At 47.1% G+C, this 19,937-nt stretch overlaps 7 protein-coding genes across 7 annotated transcripts; 3 read left to right on the top strand and 4 right to left on the bottom strand.

Annotated features, from left to right (window-relative positions):
* Positions 1 to 327: 327 nt before the first annotated feature.
* On the bottom strand, positions 328 to 1,239 carry F4812DRAFT_453971 (carbohydrate esterase family 5 protein; the record flags this gene model as incomplete). The annotated part of the gene is made up of 3 exons (XM_047936562.1): positions 328 to 486; positions 617 to 931; positions 1,000 to 1,239. 3 exons carry the CDS (start codon positions 1,237 to 1,239, stop codon positions 328 to 330), a joined length of 714 nt encoding a protein of 237 aa, XP_047794472.1.
* A 1,173-nt stretch (positions 1,240 to 2,412) lies between these two features.
* On the bottom strand, positions 2,413 to 3,988 carry F4812DRAFT_1391 (uncharacterized protein). Its single transcript, XM_047929616.1, has 3 exons — positions 3,854 to 3,988; positions 3,479 to 3,714; positions 2,413 to 3,403 (listed from the first exon to the last, which is right to left on the bottom strand). Exons 1-3 carry the CDS (start codon positions 3,875 to 3,877, stop codon positions 2,503 to 2,505), a joined length of 1,161 nt encoding a protein of 386 aa, XP_047794471.1. The 5' UTR covers positions 3,878 to 3,988; the 3' UTR covers positions 2,413 to 2,502.
* F4812DRAFT_448847 (GRIP domain-containing protein) lies at positions 3,916 to 8,411 on the top strand (the record flags this gene model as incomplete). The annotated part of the gene is made up of 8 exons (XM_047935902.1): positions 3,916 to 3,935; positions 4,904 to 5,364; positions 5,436 to 6,491; positions 6,528 to 6,625; positions 6,659 to 6,674; positions 6,705 to 6,951; positions 6,988 to 8,295; positions 8,354 to 8,411. 8 exons carry the CDS (start codon positions 3,916 to 3,918, stop codon positions 8,409 to 8,411), a joined length of 3,264 nt encoding a protein of 1,087 aa, XP_047794470.1.
* Positions 8,412 to 9,806: 1,395 nt separating this feature from the next.
* On the top strand, positions 9,807 to 11,880 carry F4812DRAFT_453968 (general substrate transporter; the record flags this gene model as incomplete). Its single annotated transcript, XM_047936561.1, has 7 exons — positions 9,807 to 10,017; positions 10,082 to 10,261; positions 10,317 to 10,578; positions 10,641 to 10,866; positions 11,014 to 11,380; positions 11,447 to 11,677; positions 11,741 to 11,880. The coding sequence occupies 7 exons, from the start codon at positions 9,807 to 9,809 to the stop codon at positions 11,878 to 11,880; spliced, it is 1,617 nt and encodes a 538-aa protein (XP_047794469.1).
* A 261-nt stretch (positions 11,881 to 12,141) lies between these two features.
* F4812DRAFT_407673 (MFS general substrate transporter) lies at positions 12,142 to 15,337 on the top strand. The gene is made up of 8 exons (XM_047932315.1): positions 12,142 to 12,772; positions 12,843 to 12,866; positions 12,933 to 13,771; positions 13,907 to 13,975; positions 14,059 to 14,534; positions 14,592 to 14,686; positions 14,788 to 14,888; positions 14,943 to 15,337. The coding sequence occupies exons 1-7, from the start codon at positions 12,519 to 12,521 to the stop codon at positions 14,810 to 14,812; spliced, it is 1,782 nt and encodes a 593-aa protein (XP_047794468.1). The 5' UTR covers positions 12,142 to 12,518; the 3' UTR covers positions 14,813 to 14,888; positions 14,943 to 15,337.
* Positions 14,806 to 17,307, bottom strand: F4812DRAFT_935 (alpha/beta-hydrolase). Its single transcript, XM_047939552.1, has 4 exons — positions 16,311 to 17,307; positions 16,132 to 16,180; positions 15,315 to 16,072; positions 14,806 to 15,251 (listed from the first exon to the last, which is right to left on the bottom strand). Exons 1-4 carry the CDS (start codon positions 17,142 to 17,144, stop codon positions 15,042 to 15,044), a joined length of 1,851 nt encoding a protein of 616 aa, XP_047794467.1. The 5' UTR covers positions 17,145 to 17,307; the 3' UTR covers positions 14,806 to 15,041.
* Positions 17,308 to 17,470: 163 nt separating this feature from the next.
* F4812DRAFT_453965 (uncharacterized protein) lies at positions 17,471 to 19,918 on the bottom strand (the record flags this gene model as incomplete). The annotated part of the gene is made up of 3 exons (XM_047936560.1): positions 17,471 to 18,619; positions 18,676 to 18,961; positions 19,812 to 19,918. The coding sequence occupies 3 exons, from the start codon at positions 19,916 to 19,918 to the stop codon at positions 17,471 to 17,473; spliced, it is 1,542 nt and encodes a 513-aa protein (XP_047794466.1).
* Positions 19,919 to 19,937: the final 19 nt, after the last annotated feature.

Genomic DNA, 19,937 nt, shown 5'->3' with positions numbered 1-19,937 from the left:
TAAAAAGTTTTTTCCCTACATTTTTATTTTTTTTTTTGTTTTTTTTTTTTTTATTTTTTTATAAAAAAAAAAAAAAAAATATTTTTTTTTTTTTTTTTTTTTTTTTTAATTTAAAAAAAAAAAAAAAAAAAAAAAAAAAAACACTTGGACATCACGTAACCAGTCCCTTTGGTTCTAACAGCACGGACCCTCAAGCACCTAATTTTATACCTATATCAACAAGCATGCGCTAAGGGCTGAATCCGTCGGAATGTGTTAGAGGCTCATCTTTATATATCGTCGGATTTATTTTATTTCAAGACCTAAAAACTAACATACTTCATGGTTCTAGACCTTGCCTGCAATAAAGGCCACCGCGTCCGGAGCGAGATCATGGTACTCGTGGTGGGCATCGGTGACAATTAATGTACCATCACAAACCTTGTCACCATCGTGACAGAGGATCAAGGTCTTACTCGCGTCGAAATTTGGGATTTTCCCCCCATCCTGCAGAGCGAACGTTAAATCTTGCGCACTTGAGATTGGCTGAGGGCATAGGGAGATAGTGGGAGGATTGTTCCACCGTTGAATTACTTGGGGAATATCACTCTCCAGCTCAACACGATATAAGACGTACCTGCGCTTTCTGAGTGTCACCGTAAGTCACCGCCGCATAGATCCGATTCTTAACAGCAGCTGTCGCTGATTCGATCGATCGGTGAACAAGTGCAGCCCCTTGGCTATAACCCGCGACCACCAGCTTTGACGACGGACATTGAGTTGCCGCTTTCGTTATTAATGCTCGCATGTTGTCGGCGTCCTCAGGATCACAGCCCCCCTTTCTTAAGTTGTCGATTAACAATGCGGGATAGTCAACCCCCTGGGCGGCCACAGCGTCCTCACCCAACGTAGCTCTTAGTTGATCTATAGTTTGTGGGCCTGGATCCTCTCCCTGTTGCAGTGCATTAGAAGGATGACTAATACGTTTATTAGTAGCTGGACTGGAAAGAGGAGACTTACAATATTTCCGTCTTGGGTGCTGCCACGGGCGTAGATGAATATGACATCTCGACATCCGCCTTGGAGGAAATCGTTCTCTGTGGTTCCAGCGGCTTTCACTTTCTCTATGCTCGCTTTTATAGCTGCAGACTGAACACCCTTGAGCTTGTCAATGGCATCTTCGGAATAATCTAACACCAAGGGCGTAGCAACCGAAGAAGTCACCAACGTGGTCAAGAGGAGAGAAAATGAATGCCTCATCTTCGAATCAACGGTTGAAAGTAAGTTCTGCCTTTCTTTTATCTATACGAGCGAAGCACTCGGGGAACTTTCTTCAGACAGCGTTGGCTAGGGAGGCATATTCGCAAAACATATCTACTCGGCGGACTACGTAGAAATTCACCTCTCTTTTATATATCCCGCGACAGACCAGCGAAGCTTTACCAAGCAATAGACCATCAGTATTGGCTTGCTCGAAATATACCGAATTACCTTCCCAGAAAGAAATATTGCTCCGGAGAGAGCTTGGGGTAAGTGGTTGAAAAGGCCTAGTTGATGGACACGTGCGTCGTAGGGACAACAATAAGGCTTTCTTCAAGAAACTCAACTATCCTCTACTTAGCAGGTAGTAATGAAGACTGTTACTGCGAGCGAGCTTACGCTGGGGTAAAACCGGCATACGTATGCGGGGATATCAGGTCCGCCAAGTTACCTCCCCTGCAAATTTCGCATCGTGGAGGTCGTAGAGGCGCTAACCTTGGCTGCGTATGCGGTCGAATTACCAAAATGGTCAGCACATCAGTTATCTGATTGGCCTTGTTCCCGGTGTAAGTATTCTTCAGCTCGGCTTTGATTCGGGTCATTACACTGATCAACATAAGAGAACCCGGTTAGTATTGGATGGGATAGCGGGTTTCATAGATTACCGAGATTATCGAGCGTATTGAAGCCTTTGAGGTATAAACGATAGTACCTAATCTACGCTAGATGCCACGTAACTAGGTGGCTTTGGTAAACTGAAATTTCTCCGGTCCTCGGACTTTTGGCATCTTAGATATTGGCATGTACTAAACGTTGCTAGCAATGTGGCCCTCATTTTTTTTTTTTTTTTTTTTTTTTTGGATACGAAATAGTAATGGTGGAGGCTCGGAATCGTGTTGTTCGACTATATAGGCATCTAAGGTACCTCTTATGGGCACATACCTACCGTGTTAATGTAGACATACTTCAACTACTTGACACCTTAAGCCGTCGTATTATAGCAATATCGATGCTACCGCAGTTTGACTACGCAATACAAGCGTCTTCTGATGAAAGTTCTGATGAAAGTTATCTCGATTGTTAACGCCTGCTAAACATCTTCTAAGTGCCAAGGACCTCCAGCCCCCTTTATGTACAGGATTAGGGACTCCTTCGTCCTGGGTTATGTGATTCTTGCCCATGTGTCCTAGCATAGAATTGTCGTATCGAAACCTCATCTAGCGGATGCTATAGAATGGTAAATTGACGAATAAGAAATTTGGCTTAAGGGACCATTTGCGATTTTTTGGTGCGGTGCTTCTGGTTAGATTGTTGTGCGACAGAAGATGCGACAGAAGATGCCTCTTCCCCATCCGTCTCTCTGGTATCTTCGCTGTCATTTCCGACTTTCACTAAGTCGCTCGATATGTCACTATCCCGATCCTCGCTTCGCAATCCAGTGCTCGGCTCGTTTGACCTAAGAACTTCTCGAATGATCTTCTTCCCCTCGTCCATTTCTCCGTTCAGCGCTCCGCAGGACATGCATTTCCACCTGCCCAACTCCGAGAGCGATTGCGTTCCTGGAGGGGCCTGTCCGTTCACCAGCCGGCAATTTTGACATATTAATACGATGCGATTTTTGGCTGCCATCTCGTCCTCGCCAAGCATGAGATCCATAATACGGTCATACCAGTGGTGTGAGCCAGGATTAACGTCATACTGGGAATACGACGGTGGAAGTGGGCCGGCGTTAGGTGCGAACTCTTCTGTGGGCTGCTGGTCCGGGAGATGTGCTTGATTGTTAAGTACGTGGGAAGAGCCTGGGCGAGATCCCGAGCCTCCTAAAAGAGGAGGATGAGAAGGCCTTTGTATGTTGGCGGTTGGCGGAGGGGGGATATCGATTCTCGAACCAGAGCCTGAAATTTGTCGCTTTTTCTCGTTGTTCGCCCTTTTCCGCTCGCCGTCGCCGTCCTCGCCTTCTAGTGTCTGTTTTCTATGCTGAACTCGCTTTTCTCCAGAATCGCCGTATTTCTTTAGTAGCTCTAGAGTCGAGTCGTATTTAGTAGCGTCTTTGAGCTTCTGTATAGTCTTTGCGCGCTCGGTTTGGTAATCTTTCAAATTAGATTCTAACGTATCGATGCGAAAACTGAAGTATGCATTGGTGAGGGTTCTGACGAGGTAAATGCTAATTTGTACGATTCGTAATGAGTAAGATTCTAGTCATCGCGTAAAAAAAGTGGCTGTCATAGGGGCAACATACAACACGGGGCCGCCGGCCATTCCAGTCCACTCCCACGGACCCAGGTTCTGCCATCCTACCACCAAGGTAAAGACAACAGCATAAACTAGGTAGGCGAAGGCAAGATAGAGGGTCCAGAGGACCTTGATGCGACGGCCACGGGACCGCGCTCGGTCGAGTTGCGTTTGGGTGGTTGTGATCTTGTTGGAAAGGGTCGAAAGAGTCTTCTCGAAAGAGGACGGGGAAGAGACGTCGCCCTGCTCATGAGAACACATAGTTAGCCTTTCCTCCTTTGTATCTTTATGTGGTTAGGGTGTTGGGGGTGTTGGGGGTTATTGCAGGTATCGAAAGACGAAAGAAATAGCCGGATTGTGACGTTGTTTCATTTTCACTAACCTTCCAAGGCCAGAAAGACACCATGACTTAGAAATAAAGACGGGGTTTACCGTCGAGAGACCATGGCGTCCGGGCCGGTCGTGTAAAGAAAAGAATCGAGAATATGAGGAATATAAGGCGGCAGCCGGTATTTGGTAGATCTTAGGTTAGGTACTTAGAGTTAAGGTTTGAAAAGAAAATAAGATAAAATAAGAAAATAAGAAAATATCGCGGAGAGGGATCGTTTGAAAGTTAGGTAGTTGGAAGTTAGGCAAAGAGAGTGTTGCGACCTGATGACAGATGTGACGACATTACAGGTGAACCATTTGAAGCAATTAGAGAAAGCTCCAGGATAAATTCATTGGTCGGAAGAGCTATCCAGGGGCCGCACATTTCTATCTGAATTAGGTATGTACCCAATGTATTGTGCATATAAAAATGGGCATATCCTGGCTTAGGTACAAATTGGTACACGTGGATGATTCAGAGGTGCTCCTAGCAGGAGGTACTTTGAGGTATCCTGGTACGATTTACGTAGGACGCATTAGATTCGGTACATACATGTAAGTGCCTCCTTACCTAATAAACCGGACATGTAGGCCACACGTGCACGGCATGTAGCGAGGTCCACCTTTGTGGCTCAGGTATCTCAGGTACGCTGAGCCTCGTTCTATATTCAGTTCTACATACATTAGAGGTACCTACCTAGCCTACGTTTTGGTCGCAGCTTTGGCCAAAGACCGCAAGCAATCTACATAAGCTTATCCTTCAGTTCTGCTCCCTTCTCTTCCATGTCGTATTTCGGTACATAGAAATAATTATCTCGTTTAGCGCTAATATCTATTGGTGCCTATCGCTCTTCAGAGGATTAATGGCTATCATCTCGAACTGGTCTCAATTGTCGCATCCATCGCCGGCGCCTTAGAAGAAGGCAGTTCGTCGACTCATCATGTTTTCTGTAAGTCTACCCTACTCGTCACAGTATCTCGCCTAGTACAAAAATTGGAAGCGACATAGCTCCTAACTGTATATTCTTGATATATAGAGGATAAAAGGTGCTATCGATCGCAGCATCGCCGAAGAGCAAGCTCGTCAGAGAGCGCTCGCCGAGCAAAGATCCACTGCTAGGTCCCCTTCCGCGTCCGGTCAACGCCAGCGCTCGGTCTCGAGAACAAATCGCACCAACTCTTCAGCTAGAAGGAAGATAAGAAGGGCGAGCCAGAATATTTCGAATGGAGACGGCCCTGTGAATCCCGATCCCGCTGTCTTTGAGGCCGCTTTCGTACTTGACGATGACGACGCCGAGTTTACCTCAGCCCAACCGGCGGAGTCAGAGAAGGTGGTAGGGGGGACTTCGTCGGGAAACGAAAAAGAGGATAGCACTGTTGCAAAAAATGAAGAGAAGAAAGACCAGGCTGGCGGGGGAGAAGATGTTAGTCCCAAAGCAGGTGCCTCCCCAGCGCCGGCAGAACTCCCTCTTCACGTAAAGAGCAAGCTCAGGAAACTGGAAAAGCTCGAAGCTACATACCCAGGTAAGTTATACTCATTAGGCGTATTCGTATGAAACTAATTTAGCTCATAATGCAACCTGCTAATTCCGTAGAGCTGCTACGCTCATATAGGATCGCGCATGGACGCGCCACGTCTATTGAACCATTCGAACGGGCCTTGCGCGAGAATACACCCTTAACTACGATTAAAGACCCGACAGCCCTCGTTGAGTACCTCAACCAGCTAAATTTGAAGGGTGATATGGTTATGGAAGAGTTCAAGCGCGTTTCGACCGAGAAAGATAATTACAAAAAGAAGTTTGAAGAGGCCGAAAAGGAATTGGCTACCCTCAGGGACGAGGTTGCTACTCTTAAAGCTGCCAGGGTTGAGGTGCCCATACGGACAGACACTACTACCCAGGTGGAGAGTGCATCAGAAGAGAAGAATGGCGATGTCGACATACAACAGGCTACGTCGCCTTCTGCAAGCAAATCACCTGTTTCATCCATTTTGGGCGTCTTTTCTCCGAAGCAGAATCCTGCGGCCAATGACGAATCCAAAGAATTAAGCGAGGACATGTTTTCTTATGATGAGGAAATTCCGCAACTTCAAGCCGAAGTTGCCTCGAAGTCCGAGGAGATCGCCAAGCTTACATCCGAGATTAATATCTTGAAGGAGGAGTTGGTAGTAGCCAAAGAAAACAGTGCTGGGTTGGTAGAAAGTCTCGAAAAGGCCACACGAGAATTGAATGACAGTCGGGATGAGGCCGCGACTCGGGAAGCTGTGCAGGCACAACTTGACGCCAGGAATGCGGAGGTTAGCTCGCTAACCGAAAAGCTTGAGCAGACTGAACTGACGCTACGAACCTTGGAAACCAACCTCGAAGATGAAAAGTCCAGAGCAGCATCTGCGATGAAGGAGCACGAAGCTAAACTTCAAGCGTCGCTTTCTGCAAAGGCAGAGTCCGATGAGTTCGAAAAGCTGAAGGAAGTAAAATCTGAGCTAGAGGTTAAAATCCGAGATCTAACCAGCGAAATTGACTCGTTGAAGAAAGCCAAGTCTGAGAGCGACGAGAAGATCAAGGAGCTAAATAAGCAAATTCAATCTACCTCTAACCAAGTGCTTTCGTCAGCATCAGATTTACCAAATACTTCTACGCCTACAGCTAGTGGATCAAAGAAAAGGAACAAAAAGAAGAAGAAAGGCGGTGCTGCTACCGCTGAGACCGTGGAGATTGGAACGTCAGACCGCGCACAGCCATCTCCCCTCGAAAGTCCTGAAGTAGAGGCTCTCAAGGTAGAAGTCGCGAAATTGAGGGATGACATATCCCAAAAGGATACTCAGATTGAGCGTCTATCGAAGCAAAGGAAGACTGAGGAAGACCTGAGAGAGGAGATTGAAAACATGCAGGAAAGCCTGCTTGACATAGGACACGACCACGTTGAAGCTAAGGAGAGAATTAAGAGCCTCGAATCCGAAAAGGCAGAATTAAAATCTCGAATCTCCGAATTGGAGAAGGAAATTGCTGCTTCTACGTCTAGCTCTGAAGCTAGTTCCAAATTACAGGCAGACTACAATTCCATGAAAGCCGAGTTTGACGAGCTAAGGGTCAAATCTCAAGCGCTGCAGTCAGACTTAGGGGCTGCTCAACAGCTGGCTCAAAGTCGTTACAAAGACCTCACGGACTTGCGGGAGGTCCTTTCCAAGGTTCAGCCTGAGCTTCGAAGCCTGCGCCAAGAATCGGCGACCCTAAAATCAACAAAGGAAGAACTGACTTCCAAGCAGGCTGAACTCCGATCTCTCGAAAGACGCGAGAAGGACCTTAAAAATGAGGTTGCAAGAGCTCAGCGCCTGGCATCCGACCGGGAAGCTGAAATCAAGCTTCTCAACGAAAAGCTTGCCGCTGAAAAGTCGTCCCGGGCTAAGCTTGAAGATGAGAAGCGGGTCGCTGGTAGAGACTATCGGCGTGCTGAGGCTGAAAAGATCGAGTTATCCGCGAAGGCCGAGAAAGCTGGCCGTGAACTAGAATCCCTCCAGTTAGAACTTTCTACGCTTCGGCCGCAAGTGAAGCAACTCGAAGACGAAGTTGCGAAGCTAAACAAGGAGAAAGTTGCTACTAGGGAGGAGATGGAGCTGAAGGTGCAGCAATTCAATAATGCCCAGGGTCTTCTAAGCTCTATGCGCGATCAAACGGCCGAGTTGTCTATTCAGCTTAAGGAGGCCCAAGGTCAGATAGAAAGTCTTGAGGAGGAAGTGGCAGAAGTTCAAAAGCACCTCTCCGAGAGGACTCGCGAGGGTGAAACAATGCGTCGGATGTTAGCTGACGTCGATGAACGAGCGGACGCGAAAATACGAGATATGCGTGCTCGGATGGAAGCTGCCGTCGAGGAGCGTGACCGTATTGAAGACGAACTATCTACCCTCGCTCGACGTCGTGCGCGAGAATCCGAAGAGCTCAAAGCCAAAGTACGCGAATTCGAACGCGATATTCGAACACTGTCCAATGAGAAAGACGAACTAGAAGCGAGGGAGAGAGAATGGCGTCGTCGCCGTGAGGAACTGGAGCAGGTGGAAGAGAAAGCGACAGCTGAAGTAGACGATTTACGTGCGGCGGTTACTAGCTTGCGATCTGCCTTGGACACATCAGAACAACAAGTCCGCGAGGCAGAAAAGCAACGCGCCGATTTGCGCAAACTGCTAGATGAGGCAAAAGGCCGCTACGAGAAGGCAAACAAGGAGCTTAAAAGTATTCAGGCCAGGTTCAGCGTTGGCGGCACCGCGACAAACGTGGCGGCGAGCAGTGGAAGGTCCAGCATTGATTCCACGCGGAGTGGCACCAACGGCGTCGCCGGTTCTCCAGCCCCGGATACAATGTACCTCAAAACTATTCTACTGCAATTCCTCGAGGTGAAAGACGAAAATGTTCGGTCTCAGCTAGTGCCAGTATTGGGAAAGCTTTTGCGATTTGATCGGTAGGCGATTTACATCCCCGTTATATTATATTAATTTCACTACTAACCCCTATCGCAGTAATGATGAACAGAAGTGGTTAACTGCAGTTCAACACTTGTCTAGACCAGGCAGATAGAATATCTGCCCCGAAACATTAACTGGCGTGTATTATAAAGGCCGCATAGCACAGGAGTCCATCGAATTGCGCATGCGAAGGCATTTAGTTTCCTGGTTATCTGCCTTTGTACTTACCTTAGGTTAGGTACTAATCTAACTTGTAACGTTTATATATTCTGTCACCGACTACCTAGAAGCGTAATCGCACTCCCCTCCATCTATGTCCAATAGGGACGTCAGCAATGATACGGGGTGTATAGATTAGGACTCCGGAGGTATCGGATTTTGGAATACCTGTACTGTTGCTACCCGAATCTCGACTTGCTCACGGCCTACGCCCAAATGTAGCATGCCAACGCCGAGACAGCCAAAATTGATGCCAAGCCTCTTCGCCTAGGATGTAGGTAGTAATTAAGAATTGGGGTCAAACAATTTACACGTCGTTAATCTCGCGTGCCATATTCCAGTACTTTGGGAGTCGTCAAATTCAGCCTGAAAAGAACCAGACCGTGGGGATTGGGGCTCTGCAGTGTCAGAACATGATACGTCAAGATTTAGAGGGAAAGAGACCTAACGATCGAGACTACCTACCCACGTAGTGAGGGACCTGCTTTTGATGGTATAAATTACGAAATACAAACCCGGACAAACGATGCGCGTTGCCGACTACACAAGATGCCAAGCTTCCCTTCGTGATCATCGACGGCTAACATCTCCGGTTCGTACATATTTGAGGACCACAACAACTGGGAGTTAAAATTGCTGCTACACACAAAACTTAGCTCGAATTCTCGATGGCGGGACATGTATCGGCGAGCTCTTCCTCAATTCCGTCTTGGCGAGCTGGGTTTAAGCAAGTTGGGACCAGCATGTAAGATTCGCGATTGGCGTGGGAACTGGAAAATATTGAAGTTGGTGTGTGCGCTAGCCGCTATTCCCATATCGTATGGGTGTCGAGCGAACGCGTCCAATGGCTTGAGTCTTGAAGGGACGGCTTGGCGTCAGCAAACCGGGCCAGATTCGAGAAACCCTTTTTCCCATGGGCTGCTGGGTTTGAGCTCGAGATGCATGACCTTCTGCGGGGAGAAATGTAGCCAAAGGGAAGCCCCAGATTTCTATGAACACAAGCTGGGGATATACCCCTGCTCTTTTACCCCGGAGTCTTAATTGTAATATGGAGTTGAGGGGGAAAACGTGCCAAACCAGGGCTATCATGACGGGACAAAAATATACGACCCGGCGGCGCAGCCAGTTCTCCTTGGGGTAATGCGGTCGAGACAGGGTAGGAGAGCCAACTCAAAAGGACGATAAAACCCATCACTTGAGCCCTTTCATAGAGCAGCTACGCGTTGTTCCAATCCCTATTTTTTTGGTTTTTGTTTTTACAATTAGCTCAACTTTACTTCCTGCACAAATGGGTGGCGCGGGCAATGCCGGCTCGGGCAGCGAGGCTGATCCCATCATCACCCGTCTTGTAAACGCGGATAAGGTTAGATGGTACCGGAAACCGAACCTGCGATATCTCTATTTCTTATTATTCCCAACTTGCATGGGAATCGAGTTGACATCAGGCTTTGACTCGCAAATGATCAATGCATTGCAGATAGTGCCGTCGTGGATTTCATGTAAGCCGTCGTTAAGGCTACCCCCTAATAAAATTCTCCACTGACATGAAGGACAAAAACAAAGACTTTGGCAATCCCCAGGGGTCTCTCAAAGGCATTATCGCCGCCGCATACTCACTCGGTGCTATCCTTTCGCTCCCATTCATCGGCATCGTCAATGACAAATTCGGCCGTCGCTGGTCCATCATTGGAGGCTCCGCTATCATGGTAATCGGTGCTTTAATCCAGGGCTTCTCTGTCAATGGTAAGGGGCTCATTATGAATTACCAAGCGTTCGTTATTCTCACCAAGGTATATAGTTGGCATGTACATCGTAGCTCGTCTCATACTGGGATTTGGCATTCCCACGTGTATCGTTTCCGCTTCGTCCTTGATCGGAGAGTTAGCATATCCAAAGGAACGCCCGGTTTTGACTTCGCTTTTTAACGTGGCTTACTTTGTGGGCCAAATTACCGCCGCAGCCATTTGCTTCGGAACTAACAACATTACAACTAATATGGCATGGAAAATCCCTTCATGGCTTCAGATGTGTCCGTCGCTGGTGCAAATAGCTTTTGTTCTGTAAGTCCTAACAGATTTTTTGGCTCCCAAAAATTGATACAGGTATCTAACACCATACATAGCTTTCTACCTGAATCGCCAAGATGGCTGGTTCAACAAGACCGCGTAGAAGAAGCATTTAACGTCTTGGTGACATACCACGGCGAAGGGGACAGAGAGTCCGAGTTCGTAAAGGCCGAGTTCGCTCAGATTCAGGCAACAATCAGCATAGAACTTGAGCATTCTAAACGGTCATGGGCTGATCTAATAGCTACGGCTGGTATGCGCCGCCGAATGCTGATTAGCTGCGTACGTCGACTCTTTTTCTCTGCATTTTCAGTTCCACTCAATGTATTGCTATGTTTCAATGCCCATATCTTCCTTCAGACCAACATATAAGCCTTATGGCAGGAAGATTTCTTAATTCTTAAACGGTGTTTGCTAATCTTATTCAAGATGCTCGGTCTATTTACACAATGGTCTGGTAACACTCTCATCTCGTACTATCTTGGCGATCTCCTCGCCATGATTGGTAAGAGTGACTCGGTATTCAAACAGCAAATCAATGTGGCCAATTCATGCTGGCAACTTGTTTGCGGTACGTGTGTTGCGTTTCTTGTAACCAAGTTCAAGAGACGTCATATGTATCTTGCCTGCACTATATCACTACTATTCGTTTACATATCATGGACAATTAGTATGGAGAGAGCTATCGCCGGAAAGGAATCAGGCCATCCTAATAATGCGGCAAACGTGGCTACGATCTTCTGGATCTTCGCCTATTCTCCCTGCTATAATATTGGATATAACGCCTTAACTTACAGTGAGTTTATGAAATGTTCTTGAATCACTAACTCATTTTGTCGCCCTTAATTAACTTACTATATAGCTTACCTGGTCGAGCTCTGGCCTTTCGCGGAGCGCTCCCGTGGTATCGCATTCTTCCAGCTCTTCGGTCGTTTAGCCGGCTTCTTCACAACCTTTGTCAACCCTATCGGACTTGGGAATGTTAGCTGGCGATATCTGATATCTTACTGTTGCTTCTTGGCTTTCGAGATAGTATTTATTTATTTCATATTCCCCGAAACGTTCGGCAGAACACTAGAAGAGCTAGCCTTCTGTAAGTCAACTTGGCTTGAAAACTTTATGGTATAAGGTCCGAGCTAACAGTTAAACTTGATAGTATTCGAAGATAAGGCTCTAGCTGACGAAGCCGTTCATGCTGTTGAGAAGGTAGTCGTACACCACGAAGAGCCCGCTATTAATAAAGCAAGGTCGGGTGGAAATGTCATTACAACTTCTGAGCTTGGAAAAGAAGTATAAATAGCGGCTGCTTATCTGTATATGTATTACCAGGTATGCTATAACTTAGGATAATGGATAATGAGGTGTCAGTGATGATCAGTTATGATCATCTCGCAATGGAATTTTAAATCACAGAGTTATAAATAACGCTCCTGAGATACAGAGCAAGCTTCAAGTTTGTAAAAAACCCTACCTAGCAACCTAAATACCACTCACATCGAATTAGAAAAGCATGATGAGACATTGCTTATCTTTCGGTAGTTCAAGTGTTACCCCAATCTAGCTCTACTACCACATCTTCATCCCCTGCATAACCCCCACCGCGTCTCCCCATCCTACTATGTAGATGAGACCGGTGATAACGAATACCTCCTCCGAGACGTCAATTTTAACATAGGTCCCGCTTCATTGGCTACTCCCGATAAGTTGCAATAGGTCAATGATAGATGATAGGTACGTCGAAGGTGACACTAATTTATTTAGATCTATGTAGGTACCTACCTAACCTAATGCAACCTTTCAACTTGACCTGGAGGTAATGATGCAATGCAGATAAGCGTGTGAATACTTGAATTAACAGTCATCATTTTCCATGGTCATCATTTTCCTTCGTAGCAAGCTTGTCCTGTTGACTGTCATACTCATGCAAGCGAACCATGGCGATGGCGTTTGTTGAAGTTGTGCAGGCAGCAATCGGTGCTGGCCCCCTCGACGAACCTCCAGAACGTCGTTTAGCCCCCAATACTCCTCCGGACTATGACATATCTGGAACAAAGACGAATGTAGAAAAAAAGAGAATTGGAACTGGGACACAGGAATCCCCTGACGTCTCTGTTGAAACAGGCACAGCGACTACCAAGTCGGTTCAGGGGATCTGGGGTAAGAAAGGTAGATGGCTTATCATTGCTGGGTAAGTTGAGCTTTGGGATGCAAGTATGTTTTAACGAAGAGACGAAAGAGATCGAAGCTGACCTCTTAAGTTTATGCCTGATCATGGTTGTATAGTAAGACAAATATCAACGGGAAGAAACAGGTACAACTTCGAGGCTGCTAACACCTGGTTGATATAGCGAGATTGACAACAGCACCGTTTATATATACCGCAACTATGCCTCATCGGAGTTTGGAGAGCTGTCAAAAATCGCCGCCTTAAGCACAGCCGGGACGATTATATTCGCCGTTGCGAAGCCACCCATCGCCAAGCTGTCCAACGTCGTCGGCCGCGGAGGGACATATCTCATTTCCATGAGTCTTTATATCCTGGCTTATATCATCATGGCTTCCTCTAGGACCTTTAATGCTTATGCAGCTGGCTCTATTTTCTACCCCCTCGGCCAATCTTCTACCAACTTAATGAACGACATTATAATTGCAGATTTAACAACTGCCCGATACCGAGCGTTCGGCATCGCCCTCTCATTCTGGCCTTTCCTGATTACACCCTGGATCGCTGCTCTTATTGTCGACAGCGTGGTTGCGCCCGCAGGAATCGGATGGCGTTGGGGAATCGGTATGCTAGGTATTATTATGCCATTCTGTGCGAGCTTTATCGTCACTACATTGTTGTATTGTCAGATCCGTGCACAGAAGGAAGGGCATGCATCCAGGAGAAGTATTTCCCTGTACGAGTTCTGCTCGCAGATTGACCTTGGCGGCCTAATCCTATTCAGCGGCGGCCTAGCCCTCCTGCTCATACCAATGACACTGGCTGCCACGACTCCCTCGAGTTGGAAGACGCCGTCGCTTGATGCGCTGATTGCTCTTGGCATAGCGTTGCTTATGGCTCTCCCTTGGTACGAACAGTATTTGGCCAAGCACCCCGTAGTACCCCCACGGTATTTTAACAACCGCACTATTGTCCTGTGCTGTCTTCTTATTGCCATGGATAATATTGGCTTTTCAGCAACACGTAAGGCATCCCCAAAGTGCTTTCTTTCCCTTTCCGACGCGACAACGTCTCGGGTTCGAGACTTGAGATAAGAGCTAGATACCATTCGGGTCCCATATGCTTGACGTTCATCCGATAGCTAACTCCAAGACACAGATACTTATATCTACTCTTGGGTCACAGTGGCCCGGGGCCTCGACGCCCGCGATGCAACCTTTTTCACTTGTGAGATATTATAATCATATTCGTCCGCTAATATAGCCAAAGATATTTGGATTCCGGTCCTGAATGCTAACTACCTCCGTAAGATACCAATGGAGTAACGCAGTGCCTGATCGCGATTGTTACGGGACTAGCAATAGCCAAGACCAGGCGTTACAAATGGGTTTGTGTTCTCGGCGCTACCATACGTCTGGTAGGATATGGAGTCATGGTTCACCTCCGAGGATCCGAGAATAGCACCGTGGAAATATTCATCGTGCAGTTCGTACAGGGCGTTGGTAGCGGCATGGTCAGCTCGACTTTACTTATCCCAGCACAGGCTGTCGTATCGTATACCGAAATGCCTCAGATCACCGCCTTGGTTATCTGCTTTGCTTTCGTCGGGAGCAGCATAGGTTCCTGTATCGCTGGCGGCATATACACAGGTATGATTGAGACGGAGCTATCCGCGGCCCTGGGCGATGTAGCGACGGCGGAGACGGTTTCTGCGTTGGCAAATTCGATTACAGGTGCCATTGTTCCCGAGTGGGGTACCCCTGAACGGATCGCCGTTAACTTTGCAGTAAGTAGACCGACACTGAGCCCTATTTACATATAACGTCGACCTAATATTTATCAGTTTACGGAGGTGATGAGGTATATGACATACGCAGCCGTGGGTCCCTCTGCGATTGCGCTCGTCGGGTCATTCTTCATGCCCAACTATGAATTGCCGTAAGTAACATGAGTTTATTCAATTTCTGTATACAAAGGAAAAAAAGAAAAAAAAAAGCGCTACCTGTCTTTGGTAGTTGTACTCGCTAACCGGGTATTAGAGATAAAAACAATCTCGTCGAATGAAGAACAACGGGGATAAAGGCGCCAGCCCCCTGCGATAGACATCGTGATACCAAAAAAAAACAAAAACAATTATTAGGTAGGTAGTCTTACCGCATGGGTGGCTAATAAGTAATAATGTTGCTTTGTATAGGTACCTCCGAGCATATATGGATGAGATGGAGTTGAGAATGAATTGCAATTTCACGTACTGCCCGAGCTATGAAGAGTCACGATTCATATCAAGTGATAATTAAGGGGTTATCCTCGCCTGAAACCCCCAATTAACTTCAGACAGCCTGTGAAATGCCATAGACAGCTCGTCAGCGTGGTTGGGATATATATCTTGGAATGGGTGGTAATCAGGTTCGCAAGTAGTTCCAACTTTCGGCAGGGTGCCGTTCTGAAAATAAGCCCGAATATGGCTGGCTGTGCAAGTCGAAGCGGCAGAAAGGCTGGTATGCTGCATGGAGAATTATGTTAGCTTACAGGACCTATATAAAATCAATAATATTAGATCACTAACGCCGTAGGAATTTTGCACCAAGACGACAGAACCGGGGAAACCTTGGGAGTTGTTTCTTGCACTGATGAGCGGAGATATGTTATCCGCCATGTTGGCCACGTAAAGGATCGGGTGACTCGTGTTGCCCTCGAATGGGCCATCATACCTCCATTTTGGTCTGATAGTCCTGCCTATACATGCTAACCTAAAGAGGGCATTGACGTCGCCAGCAGCAGAGCTAATCCGCATAAGCCGGTCGACAAACTCTACAAAGTCCACAACAGTATCCTTTACCGGAGGCGAATCCGCACAGAGAATTGCAGGAAACGCGTCATCATTTCCTTCTTCTAACCTCGGTACGTTAGGTGGCATTGCTTCTATCGAGCATATCGGGGGCGCTGACTTTTCCGACTTGATTAATTGGTAGAACGGGCCACCGTCGCCATCTTCTAGGGCTCTTAGGACCTTGGCGAACTTCTTGAACATAAAGATAGGTCGATAAAGCGTAGCAGAAATCAATCTCTTCAGGTGGGACCAAGTGATTAGCTGAGGCATATCCGGTCCTGGTTCAGCAACTGGGACAATTATGGGATGCTCTCTAATTCGCTCGAGAAGGTTAGCCAACCTTTGCTCTATAGCCTTCGGGCTTGAAGCATAAAAGTCACAACTAGATGGGCCAGCCTCGTAGCAGAAGCTATAGAAAGCTTCCATTACTTTGTCGGTATCATGCAAAAAGTTGATGTGAGAGTTAAGATGCCATTCCCGGTAATCCACATTTCCTAAACACGTCTGTTAATATACTCTCATCAGCCCGGTACTGTTTTGAGACTGCTCTTACCGTCACTGACGAGTCTTTCAACCTTATCAGGATACATCGCGGCGAAGACCTGCATAGATCGTTGGGAGTTAGCATGGCGGAATGGGGAATAACGCAGAGCAAATGATGCCTCTGTTTTGAAGACATCCTTGATGAAATGGGCGTGGCAAGGAAGAAATTCAATTTGAGAAGTTCCTTACGCCGCCCAAGATTGTACCATAACTAAAACCCCAGTACTTAAGCTTGTCCTGCCCGGTCTGATGGAGGATTTCCAGTAAATCTCTAGCATGCGACGCGGTGCTGATGTGCAAAAGAAGATCTGAGCTATTCATATTTCGCTCACAAGCCTGGGAATAGGCGGTTGCTCGTGCGAAGGCGTCATTGATGACTCCCGGATGGGCATCAACCACACCAACGTCCTGCAACGCCCAGAGGCGACTCTTCTCTTGGGAACCCCAACAGTCGACACGCGGGAGCGACGCACCAATACCCCTTGGATCGAAGGATATTATATCGTGATTCCTACCAGCAATAGCTTGCAGAAAGGCGCCACGGTCTTTCAGTGCGTAAACTCCAGATCCACCGGGACCTCCTGGGTTGATAAATATTGGACCGCGATAGTCATCAAGTTGGACAGCCCTGAGGCGTATGACAGCCAGGACAACCCGTGCATGCGCATCATCGGACGGGCTAAGCCAGTCCATAGGCACGTCGAGCCTTGCGCAGTCGTAGGTGTCATTGTAGCAACGATGCCACCGTAAGGTTCTGCTAGGTTCGATATCGCCCCATTTCCAATTAGTGGAGGATGATGCTTGTATGCCTTGAGACTTGTTTTTTATAAAGATATAGAGCGATGTTGCTATGCGCTCCCCATCTAGCTTAAAGAGCAAGAAGGCTAGAGATAAGAGTCCAACAACGAAGCTCGCGGCTGACTTCCACAGATGCGACCGCGATGCTCTTCGTGATACCCGTGATACCCCGCGCACCCCGCCATTTAAAGAGGATGTATGGTCTTTAGCGCGTAAAGGACACATGAAGCCGAGGCCACTCGTGGCTATTTCACAACCTTAGGGATTGAAGATGTGGTAATTTGATGTTGTATTAGAAAACGTTTTCTAGTCTTGGGCCTCACCCAGTAAAACTCAGTAATACCTAGCCATAGCTTAGGTACCTAACGTAGCCACCCTACTGGATGCATCCAACGAAACATTTCTTTCTTCATGATGCATCTAATAAACTGGATGTCACATGACATAATGTATATATACTTCTCCTACTAGGTAGATCCCGTCTTGTACAGTTAGGTAACCTCAACATCTACAACATCAACAACAATACAATGATTCTATGATACTGGAGGTCACCCCAAAGATTCGGCTCTGGGGCCATCTTTAGCTGCATTCAACTGCTTTAGTATGCTAAAACGTGATCGATTTTTGCCCCGATGATTATTGGCCAAACTAGATAATAGGCTGTTCGATTGTTTAATAAGGCGTTCAGCTCTAGTTTGGATAGCACTAAAGCTCAACGTAGAGCTCGCGGGCGGATCCTCAAAACCTGGCCCTGCGGATCGTTGGCTTGCATCTGCATGGTCCGCGACTGCGTTAAAGCTTGCGTCATTGTCAGGTCGTGTTTTATTGTTGGCGTCCTCAATAAAACGATATCGGTGCCGTTTTGCTAGGTCTCTCGCATTCCGAAAGGCCGTAGTCCCATGTCGAAAGATATCAATATTACCAGTCAGCCCCCATGTATCAGTTTGGGTTACGTGGTACTCGGGCCGCCCCCCTTCGGTAGTCGGTTCGGTGAGATGGTGGGCGTACAACTTGAGTGTACCGTCATGGTAGGTCGAGCTGAACGTGTAAGCATTGTTGTCATAGACCGGTTCGTCCTTGCTGTAGTTTTGCAGGCTGTGCATGGCGCGAGATCCTATCGCTCCATCGTAACGAGCTTGCCGTGCTGCCGCCGCTGCACTGCCATCCGGGCCTTTTACTTCCACGAAGAAGTTCGGCGTTATCGGCTTGTCTTGCGTGGTCGACGGTACGATATGACGACTAAGCTTTTCGCGAGAGGACTGAGTTAACTGTGCAGGGTATGCTCCATAATAAATGTCTGGCTTGGCCAAGGTTATGGTTCCGTCTGTGAGGTGCTCGAGATTTCCAAACGCTGTGTTCCTAGCAGATAGGTGGCTATGATTCCTCGTACCAAGAATGGTTAGAATCACATTTGCTAATATGTCAGCTTCATCTTTTGCACGAGCATTATCCTCCTCAAACGCCTCGAATGTGCTATCAGAAAATTGGGAGGGCGATAGCGATGGCCTAGGTGCCGCTAACGCTATTCTAATATGGGTCAAATCTGGCTTTTGCGACGAATAAGAAGGGTATATTTGATAGTCTGTCAAATGCTGATCGAAATTACGGTTGTAGGGTGTTGTTGACTTGCTGCTTTTGTTCGTTGCTGAAGTGGGAAGAGTAGGAGAAGTGGGACGATCCCGTCTTGGCTCTGGATACTAGATGGTCTTATTTGTAAAAGACACTTCACATAGGGTATATAGCCTCACCTTACACCTCGAAGATCACACAGGTTTGGGTCGCCGTATCTCGCGAACCGGGCAAGGTCTCCGGGAGTGGTAGCGGTATGTGTTGGCGGAGGGCGCCGAGTCTTTGTCCGTCGGTCCAGTTCTTCTAGTGCCCTGCGGGTTAGCTCGACCTTGGACAGTCTGTCCCAAAATTCCGAGGGGTATTTCCAAGATGCCCAAGCGTCAAGTTCGATTTCGCTTCTCGTCTTTAGCTTCTTTGCTTGAGGGATGTCTTGCGGACAGCCCTCTTGCGAGATTTCGTTTGCGCGTTGTCTTTTTCGAGTCTATAAACTTGCCATGACCGGATATGTGTCAAATAGACTATGATAGCAATTGTGCTATTAAATACACTTTTGGCTCAGCGGTTTGTGTCCTTGGTAATATAATTAAATGGTCTTTGAAGTGCCCGAACGTATGTAGGATATTATATTTTAATTCGATTTGTCCGAATTAAGAAGTTCATGCCCGTACTTGTTCGGGATTTCGGGATATTGTATCGAACCATGTCGTCCGTTGTGTGCAACACTCTAAGCGTTTTTATTAGATGCATCGCTAAGGAAGACTTGAGGGCAGCCCTCGGGGGGCCAGAAGTTCTATCCCTTTGAAATAAATGTTACAAGAAGAGGTAAAGAGAACAAAAAGAAAGAAAAAGGATGTGTTAGGTAGGTAGGTAGGGGTTGAACTAGGTACCTAGGTACCTAAGTAGGTACTTTAGAACAGAGGTAAGTATCTAATCAAATCCGGCCTTTCTGTCAGGAGTCTCACTTGAGACTCCTTGGAACAAAGGAGTTATTCTGTAGTTAGAGTCCCTTTGCGGAACAACGAAGTTGTTTTACCTACCTCATGCTCTGCGACGTGACACTTTCAATTAGTAGCCTGCTACAATTGCATCATTTCAATGGCTCGCAGATAATGTTGTTATTCCAAGGTTGCTTCATGCGCTTAGGAGTCGACTAACGAATACTCTAGTTTGGTGGCCTTGTCATGAGACCCCAAAGGTATGGTTAATGTTGAGGAATAGGACATATCCCTCTTATTTCAGCGATCCCATCCACCTATGTAATTACTCACTTCCCGAGCCGGCCTCGACAAACAGCATAACTTGCCATAAGGTTCTCTTTACTGATTATCTATCGGTAGCGAAAACATGTCGGCTTCAAATCCTCCAGTAGACGGCGATGTTGATCGCCGGCCAACCCTAATAGCCATCTTCTGGACAGAAATAGTCATTTCAACCCTTTTTGTCACC

The sequence above is a fragment of the Daldinia caldariorum genome, assembly GCF_022478825.1.
Source record: "Daldinia caldariorum strain CBS 122874 unplaced genomic scaffold F4812scaffold_1, whole genome shotgun sequence".
NCBI classification, from domain to species: domain Eukaryota; kingdom Fungi; phylum Ascomycota; class Sordariomycetes; order Xylariales; family Hypoxylaceae; genus Daldinia; species Daldinia caldariorum.
Note: the sequence above shows the minus strand (reverse complement) of the source record. Positions and strands in the feature narration are given on the sequence as shown.